This window comes from Colobus angolensis, unplaced genomic scaffold (genome assembly GCF_000951035.1).
Source record: "Colobus angolensis palliatus isolate OR3802 unplaced genomic scaffold, Cang.pa_1.0 Scaffold660, whole genome shotgun sequence".
Lineage (NCBI taxonomy): Eukaryota > Metazoa > Chordata > Mammalia > Primates > Cercopithecidae > Colobus > Colobus angolensis.
Window position 1 is genome coordinate 775,268 of NW_012120266.1, and position 13,104 is coordinate 788,371.

General features: G+C 33.0%; 1 protein-coding gene across 1 annotated transcript in view; it reads left to right on the forward strand.

Annotated features, from left to right (window-relative positions):
* Nucleotides 1-8,013, forward strand: part of LRRTM3 (leucine rich repeat transmembrane neuronal 3) — a 175,160-nt gene extending 167,147 nt beyond the window's left edge. Inside the window, exon 3 of the mRNA XM_011925921.1 lies at nt 4,059-8,013. Within this exon, the coding sequence (XP_011781311.1) occupies nt 4,059-4,268 (210 nt within the window). The 3' untranslated portion in view covers nt 4,269-8,013. The remainder of the gene's footprint in view (nt 1-4,058) is intronic.
* The last annotated feature ends 5,091 nt before the right edge of the window (nt 8,014-13,104 follow it).

A 13,104-nucleotide genomic window follows, 5' to 3' on the forward strand; every position in this document is an offset into this window, starting at 1 on the left:
TTATTTGCCATATTCTCAAACAACTGACTATAATTTGAAAGGGACAAATAATCTCTTCATGGACGAACCAAAGAATACTCTTAAGGCAATACCATGATGTCAGGCAGCATGTAGTGCACTGCTACTCGAGGAGAAAATGTGTTGCACACTTAGCATATGACTTCCTACTTGAATTAACATAATACCCTACACTGAGAAAGTAATCAACATATGATGTTGATATAGAGAAGAAAAGATATTACAAACAACATATATAATATTTTTCATGAGGAAGCCTTGCTTTGACAAAGAAGTAATTTTCTCATTATTACTAATTAGAAGCAAAAATATCCCTCTCATACAAATTTAGATAATAAAGACTATTTTTATTACATTTAGGAATCATTATATTTTGTGTAATCAATGTTATAAAAACAAACTATATATTGCTTAAAAATTACACACAATTTCTGTGCTACATGGATATTCTAACGAAATAAGTATTTCCAGATAGCATAGCCTTTTAGCGTCATCTCATTAAACAGTGAACTAGGTCTCTTAAATTTAAGTAAAATTTATTTTTATACTACATATTTTAAAATACATGATAGCAATTGTATTTAATGTAAATATCTAGTGAATTATATAGTAACTCCTGGGAACAGTACATAATTAAAAAGAAAATTACTGACCATATTCTATACCTAAATCACTTGGTCCTTCCACTGATATTTAGGTTCTTCATATTGTCAAGCATGGTGCCTCATATATCATACAGCTTTAATAATCTTTATCCATCTGATTAGCCACAAGAGAATAAACATACCTTGTACCATATCTGTATAAAATACTTACAAATTAAAAATTGAGAAAGAAATGACTTAAATTTAACCGAATATTTTATATATTTAAAAATTATCTTACTTGCCATTCCAATAAAATTGTCAGTGCAAGGCCGGGCGCGGTGGCTCAAGCCTGTAATCCCAGCACTTTGGGAGGCCGAGGCGGGCGGATCACGAGGTCAGGAGATCAAGACCATCTTGGCTATACTAAAAATACAAAAAATTAGCCGGGCGTGGTGGCGGGCGCCTGTAGTCCCAGCTACTAGGAGGCTGAGGCAGGAGAATGGCATGAACCCGAGAGGCGGAGCTTGCAGTGAGCCGAGATCAGGCCACTGCACTCCAGCCTGGGCGACACAGCCAGACTCCATCTCAAAACAAACAAAAAAAAAAAATTGTCAGTGCAAAATATTTGTAATTCAATAGACTTACCTGAACACAATTTGAAAAATTTATGAGTAAATGTACACACATGTGCATACATATACCATATCATGTATATATCCATAGGTATGTATACTATATTTACATGAATCTTATATAGATGTCATGAGTATGTAAAAGTGGTCCAAAACCAATGTGTCACCAAAATCTGCATTTTCCATACCTGGTTTAAATGATTTTGAAACCATAATTGGTTATAAGTTTTTACATGTGTATATACATACATGTTTATATATTATATATATATCTGTATGTGTGTACCCCTATATATACACATGGGTATATATCCAATGCTAACTGTCTTAGATTTTCAAAATCATTTAGGTCAACCTGGGAAAAATCTACTGTGATGCTGTATTCAGATACGGCTAGCTGTTACATTCTACTTACTGATACATCTTACTATGTCATTTTATTGTTAATAAGATAGAATCAACTTTAAAATGCACTGTCAATTACAGGGAAATGATATATGTTAAACATTCACATTGCTTATAAGTTCCATCCTAATTTCAGAAACATTAAAATGTGAGAAAATATGTATTTATATTGAAACAGTATAATCATAGTATAAGGTATTTCAAAATAAGACATATCCAACAGTAAGAAACTCACTAAAGAAAATAATATGTGGGATTTTTAAAACAGATAATTGGAGCTAACTATTTAATTGATAATGGTTCAAATTAGGACTTGCACTCTGTATACCAGTAGCCTCTATACGTTAAATCAAGCAGGAAATTGTGTGTGCACACACAAACACACACACACACAGAATAAATGTATCATGGTTTATTATTTTTCATAAATCATGACCATAGAAATTACAAATTATTCACAGTAGAGTTAATTCCAGGTAAGCCAGAAATGATTCTGCATATATAAGGCATAAGTTTCCATGACAAATAAGAACAAGTATATAAAATCCTACAGATATATGACCCATAACACATTACAGAGCAGTGATTTCCCAGAGGAAAATGTAAAACTCATGTACATAGTAACAGTTCTATTTTTGTTCTCTTCAATAACTCATATCTATTCATGCTGCACATTTACTTTTACATAAAAATGTATTTTAGTTATCTGGGCTATTTCATCTGTGACAACAAGATTCTTATTTATTTTAAATGGAAGTATCCTATTTTACTCTTAAGCATTTTCTTTATGATTTTTCAGTCGCCTTGACCATTTTTAAAAGTGTATGATATCTTTCATTCCTGCATCAGATAACTTCACGTTTTTAATCTTAAAAATCCACATAAATAGGAAGAGTTACTCAGGAATTTCATTTAATGAACTGGATTATATTTCTCTCTCTAAGAACTAAGCTCCATATATTTGATATGCTGAAATATTCATATTATAAGCAAATAATCTTAAAAGAAGTGATTAGTTTTATTTTTTATTTTTTGATTACTTCTATTAAAGAGATAAAAGGTAATATTTGCTCCAGGAATTTTCACTGAAGCAGAAATAAATGTAAGTAGAACTGTAGGGATGGAAATAGAAGTGGCAAAGATGGTTCTAATGCATGGAGAGGAGGGGGAAAAATGTAAAGATGCAGTTAATAAAAAAATAATACCTAGGCCTTCTATTTTTCTTAGCTTTGGGCTCTAATCTCAGCTAAGATCAGAAAGGAATTAGTTTGATGTGCTCAAACAAATATACATTCTATCTGTTCACCAAACAAGAATGGCAGAAGCTTTTATCCTCCAGAGAATTAAACAGCATGAATTAGTAATTAGGATATTAAACCAAGATCAAGACTGAAGGTTCCTGAAATCTGGCTACTTTTTAGGACAAGGTTTTATCTTATTGAAAAAAAAATGGGAACTATCTCTAGACTTTGACATCTGATTACATTTTAGACTCCCCTTTGTCTGTAACATGTATGTTTCCCTTCTTCTCACCATAGTCATGCTTGTTTTTTCCCTCACCTTTAGAACTTGCTTTCTTTAACTGGCAAGGGAGTCCCTTCCTCATGGATACAGGTGGTTCCTTCAAACTAGCATCATCCTTTGATGCTTTTTAGACCCTCATAGGAACCATAGATTTTTCCTGGGAATTGTCTAAACTCATCTAAATTTTAGATACATGGACCAAACTACAGACATTAATATTTTAAGGAATTTTATGGTAAAATAAATATTAAGAAGTTATGGGTAAGAATAGCCAGAATGGCTTGTCTAGATAATTCTCTTCTGCAATGGTTATTGAAACGTGGTGTGTGGATTAATAGTCCAGCATCATAAAGGAACTTGTAAGAAATGCGGATTCCAGGACCTATCCCAGATCTACTGGATGAGAATCTTGGGTGGCAGGGGGTTGACTAGTTAAAGAAGTGAGTGGTGATTTTCATGAATGCTAAAGTTTGAGAATCACTCTTGTTCTATCGTATCCTAACCAAATAATAGGATAATTAACACTAATAATAACAATAATAATACTGTTTCTCAATTCTAAAAACACAATTTTTTCCAGTTAGGGAAAGCAACTTTCTGGTTGTTCCAATAAATCTTTTATCATTTTCAGAACCATGTAGGCTACTATTTATCTGAATCTTCTAGTAAAGAATTAAGCAGTTTCATCCCAGGATTTAAAACTGTCGCACTGATCTCACTATATGAGAATGGGGTCATTAGCGGAATAATGTGGGGACACCTGGGCCGCAGGGCCACAGATACAACCATGGAGGTTAGTCAGGTCAGCACTTCAGTCTCTAAATCTTTCCCCTAAAGTTGTCTATCTTTTCTCTGTCATATAACTGACTTTTCTCATGTCGTTTTTCCCCAGATACCTTTATCAATGAATGTGTCAACCTTTCTGGCATATGACCAGCCCACAATAAGTTACTGTGGGGTGCATCATGAACTTCTCTCCCATAAGTCCTTTGAAACGAATGCACAGGAAGATACGATGGAAACACACCTAGAGACTGAGCTGGACCTGAGCACAATCACAACAGCTGGCCGAATCAGTGACCATAAACAGCAGCTAGCTTAACTGAGATCACTGGTAGCCAGGGGTTGCTACCAAACTTTGTCACCTCAAGGACAAAATGAGGAAGATGTGTTCATTGTGGACTCTAAAAACAAAGCAAAACACAAAATCCCCTGTTCAAATAAACAGAAAATCCAAGATTGATTCGTGAAATAAAGAAGACATGAATTGTTTTAAGTCTACACTTTGTAATTAGCTAAGTTGTGCAGTATTTTTTGACTTAAACAGAGTATGACCCTGAAAAATAAAAGAATCTTTTTTTCAAAACTCATCCTACCTACCTGTAAAAACTGTACAAAGCTAATGTATTTTTCATATTGTAAAATTTCAATTGTAGAAACAACTGGTATGTACAGTACCATAATTTAATTACATTTTACTTTAAAAACTTTACACATTTCAGTTTCTAAAATTTTAAATTAACAAAAATTATTTCTTGTGTTATTCAGAGTTACTCAGTTTTGTAGGGACTGTTTTGTTACTGCTTTTGTGCCCAGAAACCTTGACTCTAAAATTCTGTGCTGTGCGAATATGCACGATTTTTATTATGCTTACTGCGTAGAATTTTATCTACTTGTTCCAGAAATAATACATTAACCAAAAAGGATTTAATTGTTCAGACTTGTAAGAGGTTCTTCAATTACACAGACAGGTTTTTCTTAAAAATGAAAAAACAAAAAATCAAAGATTTTTTTAACAGTTCTCAGACTTAACTGTTGCCTTGAATTACAGCCTAGTTTCTAAGCAGTGAAATGTAATGATAAAGAGGGATATTTTAACATATTTCCGAATGAATGACTCATTATTTCATTCTTTTGAGTAACCATTGTTAAGGGTTGGGGGGAAGCATGGACAAAACATCACTGGAAACAAAGGCTGTAACCACAGCAACAGACTTTGTGATACAGTTAAAAGGTGCAGCTACCAGTGACAAATAAAAACTATTGTTACATCTCATTATTTTCAGGCCAAGGTGGGAGTATAGTGCATAATAATTGTACAGTAGCAATTTTTCTCCTAATTAACCCATAGCCGTTTGCCTAAAAGTAACCATCAGTCAGTGCAAAATGTGCCTGGTTCTTAAGACAACTTTTTATTTAGAACCATGAGACCAGTATTTTGGAAACATTTCAAAGGAAACATATGAATTTTTTTTTTGCATTGTGCACTATATCATTTCTCTCCTGAGGAAGAATTTTAAACATGTACAGCTCATTCAGTATTGATATGAGCCACGGTGCAGAACTTTATCACTCGAGTAGACTGTAAACATCCTTAGTATGTTCTAAATTGTTTATATTGCTATCCATAATGGGAGTCACCTCCAAATTATCAAAGAAATAACTCAAGAGTAATTTGACACCAGCCCAGATCACATATTGATTATACGATTGTATTATAAAGTTAACTCAAATCAAATTAAGAAAACCTGAGTTTTGAGAAGCTAAAATAATCAACTTGTTTGTGCTGTTTGCTTGACATAGGTTATTGTTTGAAAATATTGTTACTTTATCAATAGTAATCATGCATTCTTGTGTTTTTTTTTTAATGGAAAACTGCAAGTTTCAATTACTGTTGCACTAGAAGTGCTTTTATGTTGTCATTTTATATTCATGCCATCAAAAGTAGATTGACATATCAATCTAACAGGGGTCAATCAAAACAATGAAGAAAAGAATAACTGAAAACAATGTCAAACTTTTAATTTTTATCTCTTCCAAAGAAATTATATCTATAAAATCTAGTTTTATGCAGGTTTGTCACAGCAAATTTAAAACCAGCTTCAAGAAGAATGAACTCAGAAACTGTGGAGCAAATCTTTATTGAAAATATATAAAGTCAGAAAGAAAAAGATGTAAATGTTGGAAGAAGCAAATTCTATTACTAATTCAAATGAAACTAAATGTCAAACACAGTACTTGTATCAACTATTTAGCATCCCAGATTTTGTAACATATTTTGCATAAATTATTTGCTATTCAAAAATTTTTGTCATTTTAAATCTAATTTTAATCTTTATGTTTTCCATTTTCTAATTTCCTTGCAATGTATTATTCTTAGAGTGTTCTTAATTTCCTACATTGAAATTTGGCTTTACATCGTTAGCAAATTTATAAAGGGTTATAAAGCTATGATTTGTGAGTCTAAAATCCAATGCAAAATTTTATTTATTATGTAAACCAAAATGTCATTTGCAAGCTTTCTCATTAGAAGTTGTCCTTGCAAAGATAGAAAAGGAAGAATTAATTTGTGTAAACAAGCACAAATTAACATATTTGTTAATAAATAGGTTTATCTACTAATAAACCTATTTCTAGAAACATTCAAATTGATAATGATTTTTAGAAATGTTAAGGTTCCAAGGAGTCTTACAAGTGTATGCCCTTGATTTCCTGAAGGAAACCACTTTCTTTCTTAAATATTTTACGTTGATCTAAAGTGAAACACTATAAATAGAAGCAATCCTTGGAACCACAGCTCTGTGCAACCAAGGCCCTAAGCTACACCAAATAAGCCAGGAATTTTGAGACTTCTCATCTTTAAATTCAACTAAAAGGGTATTTAACAAGACAAAAATGCTGGATAATTATTATTATTATTTTTGCTTAATTTTTATTCTGCCATGTCCAGGTTAAGGGTGAGGGTGGTGACAATCTGATAGAAAGATTGTGTCTGGAATCTTTATCACATATTTCCAATTTATTTCAGGTTTTGTCTAAAACTTGCATTTCTAATCTATCTTTTCCAGCATTCGATAATCTTCCATTTCTTCCTTCTACCCCCCATTCCTATGTCTCCCTTCCTGTGTATTCCTCACCGATTTAAACAACTGAAATGTTTACTTATGCTTGGAGTTGAAAAATGGAGAGGTTGACCCAGCATGGTTACAATAACAACCAGCAGCTGCAGCAAACCATAAAGTTATGCAGTATTTTGAAGTTTACAAATCACATTTTACATAAATTATCTCATTTTGTCTTTATAACAACCCTATGAAGACACATTAATCTCAAAGAAGTTGAGCCCTCACCCCAAAACACAGGGCTAATAATTGGTGCAGTTGAATTATTCTCAAAATTTACAGGCTGATAGTCTTTCCACTATACTAAAAGCTTTCTTTCTCTGATCAGAGCCAGAGAACTTCCAGAGATAACGGACACATATATATGTATTTTTTTTGACATGTTGTTTAGTAATCCCTACTTTAATTCCACTCTCCATCTGTAAATTATTAGCTAACTGAATTATTTCTGTGTTCTACTATGGGCTCTCACATTAAAACTCTGTTCAAAAGTTTAACAAGTCACATATTTCTTAACATACAAGTTCGTCTGTAAATGTGCAGAACAGATGCTCCCAAGATGTGGATGCATGTAGGCCCCAAGGTACAGACATGAAATCAAGGAAGCACAAGGAAAGAAACCCCAAGGAAAAACCTAAAGACCTTCTAAATTGAGACTGCATAAGTATAAAAGAGATCCATAGTACAGGGTTGAACACATGCTCAATACTCTGTCAACTGAACACATGTTCAATTCGGAGCTAATTGGGAAGACATATAAAATTCTTTTTCTTTTTTGCTTTTGGCAAGATTTCTTCTTAAACCATGAATTTTTTTTAACTTGTAATAATAGAGAACAATTTTCTCTATTCTCCTTATAAGAAAAATAAAATATAATTTATCCAAATTGATGTATAGAACCTAAAACATATGCTAACTTGCAAATAATATATTTTACTGATCAACACATTTTTGTCAAGTCTCTATTTCTAGTCCCTCCTGAATGTTTTAGAAAACCATGAAACTATACAGATTTTTAATACAAATTACATTTTTACAAGGAAAGAAAACATTTCCAAATTTAACACTCAAGACTAATCACATAATCCTAATTTGAACTCAGATCTCTCTGACTCCATAGACTGCTTAGAAATAGTAAAATCTTTTTGCAAAAATATTTTCTAAAATAAAACTATTGTATATGAGAGTAAAAATATATTTGTTTTTGATTGTTCCTGACTGGAAGACAGATATCATCTCTCAAACTAAACATTCAAAAGAAGAAACTGAATGCATGAAAACCAATACCTGATGTGAATTGTTGTTATTAAGCTGTATGAAAGAAATGCAGATGTTCTGGGTATGTCAGAGCATGCAAAAGAAGAGGTTATGGGACTGGCAAGTATTTGGTCTCAGGAGAAAAGGTGAAAAATTTCCAGAATAGATATAGTAACATCTTATATTGGCACAGCTGTTAACAGTTTATAATGCTGGGTAATATAACAATCTCCTAATTCATCAAAAAGTCTCAAGGTGCACATGAATTGGTCTTGCAATAAGCAAGAGCTTCCAACTCCCCTCATGACCTTCCTAATTTTCCCCAACTGTCCCTAAATAGGGAGGTGCCAAGTGCAAAGGACCCAGGAGCAATGCTTTCAAAATTCTGATTTGTCCCAAAGGTAGGGTACCTGGACAATCAACAATTGGGCTTTATTTTATCATCAATATTAATGGGAAAGAAACGTTTGAAAATTTAAAACCAAGCAAACACACACACACATCAAAGTAGTCGTGGTTCTTTTTTGAAGGTCTCTCATGACTTGTATTATAGTTTTATTGTGAGATGGGAGGCAACTTATATTTAATTTCTTTAGGGTAAAATTCACGTTTTAAAAGGTCCACTGTTGATTTTTTTATTCTATGAAGGACAGTGATCTTACAGCAGCAGAGTGCCTCAGCCATCTAGGACTTAGGCTACTACGTTTCTTCCTCCTAGCTCTCATTTATAAATTTGTGTTATATGATATTTGTCTTTCTGAAAAGGTGACTGAAAATTTGTTTTGTGTACATCAAATAATATTTCAAATGTATCAAGAGACCTTGTGATAAAGGAACCTTGAAATTGTTTTCTAATCTAAAATGTTACCCACTAATTTATCTTCTTAAAATTGATTTCCATATGCTTTGCGTTATTATAATGCAGCACACTTGTACTGCATGGTTTAAAGGTTCTGCGAGACAGTCTTTGCCTCAGCCTATAGGAAATGGCGGTCTGACTCCAGGTTTTGAGTTGGTCGATATGAGCAGTTTCAGTCATTTCCACTTACTGACTTGGATAATGTGGAAAATAGTAGTAAGACAACATGGATGGATAAAGTTGACAAATAATTTTATTTGTTTAAACTTTGCCACCTATTATATCCTTGAAGTTACTAGTAAGAGGTCAAGATGACTCCAAATCCCTTGTGTCAATACTAGATTTACTGAATCAGAATCATTGGGATGGATCCCAAAATATGCATTAAGACATGACTGAGGTGATACTAATGCATGCTAAGTTTTGAAAAATATTGCTCAAATGAATTTACTTTTCCCAAGTCATTCAGTTGCTTTCTATTCTAATATAAAATTGTGAATTCTTGTGCTTTCCCATATCAATGTGAATCTAGTTTTCTAAACCTGACTGAACATTTTTCTTGACTGAGGAAAGCATACCAAAAGACAACTATACATAAAATGCTCAGGTTGCTTCCTGACAGACTGTTGTTTATAGATTTTATTCCCCATTAACTCTTTCAAGAGGCATATCTGAAAACAGTCTTAAGGCAGCTGGGTTAGTTACTTGTCAGTTGCACCCATGAATATAACAACTGAAAAGTTGGATGTGGGGAGAGAGGCAGGAAGTCATTTATGATGTATCAGGCACTATGCCCTCCTTGTCTCATTTTTAAAGCATTTTAGCAAAGAAGTATAACCACTATTTTAAAGAAAGGAAAATAAGGCTCATAGTAATTAAATAACTTGCCAAGGCTCACACAGTGGAGTTGGAGATTCAGATTTAGATTTGTTAGGCTCTAAAGATATGCTCCTACCCCCCATAGCACATTTTCAAAAGTGAGAAGAGATTATAATCAATATAACGAGGCTTACATATTTTAATGGTGGGGGGGTGTTGAACACAGCAGAAAAAGAATTTGCCTTTCTATTTCCAAATAGAAAAATTATCTTACACTGTGTAGAGACTTCCTTCAATATCCTAAACCAGCAGCCTAATGGAAAAAAACACCCAATATTTTCTTTAAGTTTTATACATGGTTTCCTAAAAAGGTAGACATTTGAAAAAAAAATTCTTCAAAACATAAATACCCCTGAATATTGATGTCATATTTTTATTTCCAATCACCTTAGCTCTTTATAAATTTACAGCCAAAATATGATAAAGAAATATTAATAATATAACCTTCAACTGGCCAAAAAGAAAAAGAGGGGAGGTTGCAAATTTTAGCCAAAACTATATGGATAAATGGTCAATAAAGTCACCAACTGCAAATGACAAAGTGGAGAAAAACACCAATCATCTACAGTCACAAACTGTAACTGGCAATGATACGACTTGGGCTACAGAACATTTCCTGTGAATTATTTTAAATGGCAATACTCCTTATAGGAGTATTATAACTTACACAGATGATATGGGATCTGAAAGCATATTACATCAAAGGAGGCTGAAAGATAACCTTTATAACAAGGCAGACTCTACTTGTCCTACTCAGAATGTAATAGGTAGTTTAAATATAAAATAAATATCATTTCCTTGTTTCATTACTATGTGGAGATGGACAAATAAAATTATTTGTTGAAATTTATTTTTAAACTCACATCTTGAAAAACATCTTCCTCAGTCTCAGCTATTCACAAATGATTCTTAAATAGTCTCTCGACTCCATTAGTGCCTCAGAGGCTTTTTATTAAACCACTGAGTTATCTCTTCTATCTCTCCCTGAACTCCACAAGTGCAAGTAATCTCATTGGTTTAACTACATTAGCATTTTACTCCATCACAGGATCTGAACACGTAGCATCCATGAAAAACATACTTCCATAATATATACAGCATTCAAGAGCCAGTAAAGCACTCTGTAAGTCACGCCTCCTACTAAAAATGATCACATCTATAACTGTGATAAAAATTAGGCTATAAGTTTAAAGCAATAAATCCAGCAAAGAAAGAAATTCTAGCACCCTGGATCTCATATCATTGTGTCTTCTCATTCTGGCACCATTACCACCATACAGAAATGTTATCTGAAATATGTAGAATAATTCTGATTGCGGACAACAAAGATGTTCCTGGTATCTGGGTTGAAGATGTGGTGAAAGGCAACAAAGAAGATAAAAATTACACATACCAAGGTAAGTGAAGGGAATGTGATTTATTATTAAATAATCTGCAAGTAATTTTAAAAACTAAAACCCATTATTAAAATTTACAATAACATTTATGCCAACAAGTGTCATCATAAAGGCTAACGTGGATATTGGGGATATAAGAGAAATGTGGTATTTGTGATGGCAATACATATTAGATAGATAGATAGATAGATAGATGGAATTAATTCTACCAAAAGAGAGACTATTAAGAATAAAAATTAGTCCAAGAACTATTTCTATTATTTCTCTAGAGAGAAACTGAATAGATAGAGAAAGAGATTTAAACTAAATGCTACATGATCTTTCCAAGGTCAAATTTGAAATAGTCCGAAACTATAAACTCTGAATTGCTGCTTCAACCATATGAGTAATTACATTAATTCACATACACCTAGTCAAAATCTGATGTTGAGAAATGAATTGTAATTTTAAATGTACTCCATCTGTCCTTGCTGTTTTATATCAATGATATATTTGCTTTCAATTACAGATCCATAAATATAATGCCCTAAACAGTCTGATGAAAATGTGGTGAAAGATTGGTCACCGCTGTTTTTCTGTTCTATCATAAGGCAATTATCAGAGTGGAATGACCACCACAGTGGGGAGCTGGAAATATTATCTTTAAAGTCTTCTCTACAGGTCTCATTTTACATAAATTTATAAAATAAGAAAAGTATTGCCTTGAGGCAAAAGCCTGAAAGCCCATACCAGCTCTAGTCTGACTACACTTAACACCAGAGAGGTCTAGGGAAAGACGCTGAACATCTCTGAACTTACATGCTATCTGGAGAAAAGCTTGAGATCCTTGTGATGTCAACATTTTTTTGCCTTTGGATGCGATGGAAACTTAAGTTCAGTGTATTGGACATCCTTCAAAACTCCCTGCCAGTTTCCTCTTTAACAAACTTCAAATCTGAGTTTCTTCAGCCAACATTGGCTTTAACACACTGCTATTTAACAATGAACCCTCGTTACACTTCATCATTTTGTGGAAGAATTACATAATTGGGGTTGTAGCCCTTATCAGCTTTTCCCTTGCCTTTGGATCCAGTTATGGGATAAAACATGTGAACTTGATATGGCGGCACATTGGTACTACCACAGGTGGATTGGAAGAAGAGTTTCTAACATACAAACATTTTATGTAATATAAAACTGTAGTTTGGGGCCACTTCTTTTTAACTTAATAATCTGATATAATTTTCAGATAACTGCATGCTTTCCTGCCACTGATAATATAAATATTATTGTCTGTAATGAAAACATGGTTTTGTTGTCATATACTTTCGCTTTCTGAGGACAGAGTTCAGACAACTGATTGTGTTCTGTAATTACCACAAAGAGTGACTATTTATTTTCAGAAAGAACGGCTTAGTGCCAAGCACTTTAAGACAACATAACAACTAACACTTATTGAATGTTTACTTTTCTAAGCATTTTATGTGTATTCATTCATTCAGCCAACATTAATATGACAAACAATTAATAATAATCCTATGAAGTAGATACTGTTGTTTTTCCCTGAGGAAGATAAGAAACTGATGCACAGAGCAATTATATAACATATAGCTAGTAAATTGTGCAACAAGGATTCAAATCCAGTTGACTGATCTATTGAAAAAC